The sequence below is a fragment of the Rhipicephalus sanguineus genome, chromosome 9 (genome assembly GCF_013339695.2).
Source record: "Rhipicephalus sanguineus isolate Rsan-2018 chromosome 9, BIME_Rsan_1.4, whole genome shotgun sequence".
NCBI classification, from domain to species: Eukaryota; Metazoa; Arthropoda; class Arachnida; order Ixodida; family Ixodidae; genus Rhipicephalus; species Rhipicephalus sanguineus.
Window position 1 is genome coordinate 116,475,549 of NC_051184.2, and position 5,576 is coordinate 116,481,124.

At 50.4% G+C, this 5,576-nt stretch overlaps 1 protein-coding gene across 1 annotated transcript; it reads left to right on the forward strand.

The window, feature by feature from the left end:
• The first annotated feature begins 2,650 nt into the window (after nucleotides 1-2,650).
• On the forward strand, nucleotides 2,651-3,361 carry LOC119405823 (probable ATP-dependent RNA helicase DDX5). Its single transcript, XM_037672651.1, has one exon. It carries the CDS (start codon nucleotides 2,651-2,653, stop codon nucleotides 3,359-3,361), a length of 711 nt encoding a protein of 236 aa, XP_037528579.1.
• Nucleotides 3,362-5,576: the final 2,215 nt, after the last annotated feature.

Here is a 5,576-nt window from a genome sequence, read left to right on the forward strand (position 1 = left end):
GCGACACACGGCTATTGGCCGCGAGTTCGACCTATAGGTGGCAGCCCCGTCGCCGCGTTAGTGTGGATAGGCGGTCGGGGCCGCGTATACAAATGCACTCAGCGGCCCTTCGTTGTAAGTGATTTGAGCTAATTATCGATGAATAAAATCTGTTAACTGCAGCTTACTGGTAATATATACGCTCTTCATTGTTGAATTTATGCACGAAGATCTCGCCCTGGATGACTGTCTGCGCTTACGAACTATATGACGTTTTTTGCTTTTTTCTCTGTATGTGTTTAGCTTGCGTTGTGTGTACTACGCACTGCTGTAGCACGACTGAACTACTTAAGTATTTACTTCTCGTTCATATGTTTGCCAGCCCATATTCTTGTGCACTCAGTTCAACAGCACTGTTCGCGCGAATACGCCTATGCATTTTTTTTATTGTTCAGTTCTCCATGAAATGTAGGATAGTTTATAAGTTTTGTCAGGAAAGCTACGTGGTTGACAGCGCTTTAACGCCACGGAGACGTTCAGCGCGTACGCACTTGTTCTTGCTCAAGTAACAGAATAAAAATGTAAGAGTTCAGCACAGAGCTTCCTCGCGCTAATTCATTTTATGCCATGTGATTGGCACATTCCTATTTTTATTAGCACATAAACTACTAATTCTTCCATTTTTCTATATGCCCTACACGGCCAATTACTTGCTTTTCCTTCGTTTAAATTCTAAATTTCCCCACTTATATTAACCACCGGTTTCATGGCCAATCCCATGTAGTGGGTAAAAGCCAAGAAGGAAGGATCAAGCACTCTTTCTCACCCTGGAAGAGGAGGAGGAATAAACTTTATTAAGAAAAACCAGCAGGTTTAAGTGGCCGAGCCTAGGCCTCCCATGAGGGGACGTCAAGGGCTTGTCTCACCCTGTAATTATTATTTTTTTTTCTATCTCTTTAGCATCCAATTCAGAAACCGTAAACACAAATAATATTTTCGCTTACCTACAAATTGCCATACTATCTCTTTAGAATTATCCCGCTTTTTAACGCGATAGCGTTAAAGAGCTCGTACCGCAGAAATTGCGCTGTCGGCGTCGGGGCCGTTGGTTGTGAGCGAAAAATCATCATCATGTCCATGACCGAAAAATCGAAAAAGCTGCAAATAAAATAAATAATAAAAATGTTGGGTCCGAATGAGAATCGAACCCAGGCCGTCTGCGTGGCAAGCAGGTGTTCTACCACACAGCCACGCCTCTGCTTGGAGCTGCACTGAAAGTAACTTTCATGCTTCCCAAAAATACGCGTCCTGTATACAGGTGTCACAGTACGAGATGTAATATCGCAGTAGTATTGCGTGGTACAATTGTACATTGCCCATAGGGCGTCACACCATGCCAATATCATAACGACTTCGTGGTTTAAAGACAGCCACCCATTACAAAAGGCGCACACATTAGTGCGCGTATTCCCTTAAGACCACGTAGTGGGTGCATCGCAACTTCGAAGAAGTTTCTCGCGCATAATTGCTCCTGGTTTAAAGCATGCTACCCATTACATAAGGCACACGCCTTAGTGGGCGCATTCTGTTAAACCCTTGTAGTGTTCGAACTACGCAGTAGGAACAGAATATCGCTATCGCGTTCAGCTCTTAAAGGCGAAGCTTAAGCGTCCCCCAATTTTTTTTTCTCATTCACAAATCCTACTGCCGCACGAGTTGTGGCCGATCCCCCGTGGTGGGTTGTGCCATTCCTCTAGGAACAACCAACCAAACAGCAAGCAAGGAAGCAAGTGCGCCGTTGGCGGCGGTTGGCTGGACGCTGCTGCATCCGAAAGGAGGACAGCAAGGAAATCCGTTGGCTACAGCGTGGCAGCAGCCCGGCGTGCATTCATTCTAGCATCAGCGGAATGAACGGCCTCAATGGGGTCAATGGACTGAACGGTATGCCAGTTATGTTGGGCGTCAACCTCTACTATGACTTCACGCCTTTGGAGGCGGCGGACCTGTTGGAACAAATAAATGCGTTCGAATACTATTTACCGCGGGGAGACAGCATGTATGCATTCCACGTCATATGGTTGCACACGTTTGGAGTCCTGGCACCAGAACCCAAGAGTCAACTGCAGCCTGTTTTGCCCGCGCCTGAGAAGCAACCACCCTCCTTCGAAAAACTCTTCTATCAAGAACACTATGAAGCCAATTTCCCAGAATGCGTCACCGAAGCTTGCTACGCGCTCGACTACGGTCCTCTCACCGCCTTGCAGTCGCAGTGCTGGCCCGTGGCACTCCACGGCAGGGACCTCCTCGCAATCGTACACAGCCGAGTTCCAGCCAACGAGCAGGCCTACCTTCTACCAACCGTCGTCCACGCCATGCATTAGCCACTCCCATGGACTGGCAACGGTCCTGTTGTGCTCGTACTCGTTCCCACCCGAGAAGTGGCGGAGAATATTCAAGCGCTGGTTGCGGACATGGAGAAGTACACCGATGTTCGTTCCGTATGCCTGTGCTCGGGTGATTGGAAGGAAAGGAAGCTGAAGAGGCTTAAGAAGACGAGTTACGGGTATGGATTGCAACACCTAGCCGTCTGCTCTCTTTCTTGGAGGACGGGAAGGTGAACGTTAGCGGCTGTACGCTTCTGGTACTGAATGAAGCTAACCGGATGCTGGCGATGGGCTTCGAGAAAACGCTTCGCTCCGTCGCGGCCCTCGTCCAACGAGATCGTCAGACGATCATATTCGCCAACTCGGGTTCGAGGGAGATTGCAGACCTTGCTGATTGCTTGCTGAAGGACTACGTCCAGGTTAGCATCGGGCAAAGCAAGCTGGTAGAGAACCAGCGGGTCGAGCATACCGTCATCGTCTGTGAGGAAGCACAGAAACTGGAGCGGCTCGTTGCCTTGTTAGATGACATTCTAAGAAAGAAAGAGGACAAGATCATCGTCTTCGTCGAGACTAGGCTGGCAGTGAATAAGACCGTGCTCGAGTTACAACTCCGGAACTGGTCCGTCCTCGGCATTCACGGCGGGAAGACGAGAGACGAGCGACGGCGGGCGCTGGAAGCGTTGAAGTCGGGCTCTTCGAGCATTCTGGTGGTGACCGACCTTGCAGCTCAGCAACTCGACGTCGACCACGCGCGCTTCGTCGTTCACTACGATTGCCCGGCAAACGCGGACGCCTACGTGAGCCGGGTGAACTACGCTTCGCACTGCGACGGCTCGGGAACGGCGTACGCGTTTCTGGCGCCGGACGACGCGCGTCACGCGAAAGAGCTCGTCTCTCACCTTCTAGACTCCGGCGAGAAGGTTCATTTTCGGCTTCTCGAAATCGCCGAGGGGGCATCTCGTTGTGACAGACGCAAAACTGTACGCTTCTCCGTGTGATTGCTGTTGCGGCCACATTGATTTACTCGCAGTGAATTTCTGCTGGCGACACTTAGGAAATTTCCTATTCTACAAAGACAAAAGCGTAAGCTTGCACGACGGCTCGAATAAATGGAACGCTGTGCAGATACGTTTTCGCGTATTTAGTTGCCATGTCACCATAGGCGTGCACACACGGGCAGGGCGGGGTTAAGGGTAATACGGTGTGTTTGCGTTGGGTAGTGTTAATAATGGCCTTGGTGTCAGGGGTTTTGGAAGAGGGGGGAGGTCCCTGCGGTGATCCTTCAACCACTCTGAATACTTCTTCCTTTATGGAGAAACCTGCGCGCGCTTATACTTGTGAGGATGTGATTCTGTGGTGCTCTAACAAGTTCGCGATACCCTGTCGAGGATGACACCGAGTTAGCTGGGATGTCGAAACCAAAGAGCTCGAGGGAATAAGATGTCATCTGGCACAAGATATGGTAAATTGGAGACCATTTGGGAAGGGCTTAGTCTTGCAGAAAACGAAAAAATGGCCAGACGATGGTGTGCATGGCATGTTATTAACACATTAATTAAACGAGCAATTGCGCTAGTATAACGGGAACATTTAACAAACGTGTCTGATGTCACCTTTGAAACTAATTTTCCCCTTTTACAGCGAACAATGCGTGAGCTAGTCATTTCGGTGTTTTTGCGGCAAGGTGGTGTACTTAAAAAAAACATGGCAGCTGTGCACTATTGGTGCCAAGCCTGGAGGAAGGGCAGAGCTGGGCAGCCTTCTTTGTTTCTCTTCGGTGTTCTCTTTCTTTTTCTCTTTTCCATTTTTTTTGTACTTTCTTTCACTCTTCATTTATATTTATTTCTATTTTCCTTCCTATTTGTTTACTTTCTTTATCTTTTTTCTATTTCTCGCCTGCTTCCTCCTTTTTTGTTTTATAGGCGCTTTTACCTGCGTTACTCCAAGCGACGACAGCATACGACAGCCCGTGCCCCTGAAATGCTCCGCACTTATTATCATCTTCAAGGCGCTCGAAGAACAAGAGGAAGAAAACATCTCCTTGGCGCGAGCGAGTGCTCAACATGCTACAGATGGCTATGCTATGCGTGGTTTTGCCTGCGTTGCGCCAAGCGATAACAGCATACGGCAGCTTGGGCCCATACAGTGTTCTGCACTTCAAGTTCCACTGCACCAAAACTGCCTGTGACGATGACAAAAGCTTCTTTGCAGCGTTGCACTGTCTCTTTTCATGAAGCATGCCTTCCTGTACAATATGCTGTGATGGCTACAGTCGACTATGGTAGATCGCGTTTAGCCAATTGATAGCAAAAATGCACACATGTGTACACAGTGGTCCACTGTTATAGGAAACACCGGAGCGCGCGGCGGTCGCTCGCCGCCACCGCCGGACGACGGCTGCTATCGTTGTCGTGCAGGTGCAGTGAGCACCGCGCGTGGTGCGCTTTCAGCCCATGAACAGGGCGCTTCGCGACCGACGATTCCACGCGTGTCAGCAGACGCTATAGCGGACCACGAAATACCACCACTTACACTGCGCCTGCGTGAATATATTTCTGCCGCCGGCTGTCGGTGGCGCCGAATGGTCGGCACCCGCAGTCGTATTTCCTTCAGCCGTGGGACACTGTCGACCGCTCACATGCTGTCATAATAAAACTGTGATATCCGTATAACTTGAGTAATGAAGACAAGAAAAAAAATTACACCATTTCCAGCTAAAGAGGACCGGAGCACTTGCACGATCGCGTTCCGTTGGCGTTCTTTGGGCATGCTACCGACCTCGCGTCGTGGAACGCGAAGAGGAACGCTACGCGCGTCTTGTCTTCCCTCTAGCGTGGCCGTTAATTCTCACAGGGCGAGCGGAGAACGCGGTCGACAGGCTTGCGAGAGGGGGCAGCGTAGGAGAGGAGAGAGAGGGGGAGGAGACGCGCATGCGCTGGTGCTCATCGCGGCGTTGCGCAGGAGAGACTTTCGGTATGTCTAGCCCGCTTTTTAGAGGAAGAGTGGAAAGGGGAAGTGGAGAGGGCAATGGGATAGGGAAAGTGGAGAGGGGAATGTGAGAGGGGGAAATGGGAGAGGAGGAGGGGGAGGGGAGAGGAGCGGGAAGAGGATGAGTGGAGAGGGGAATAGGACAGGAAGAATGGTGAGGGGGAGTGGAGAGGAGGTGTGTGGAGAGGGTATGCACATGCGCAGTAAGGGTGGTCACGCCGCACA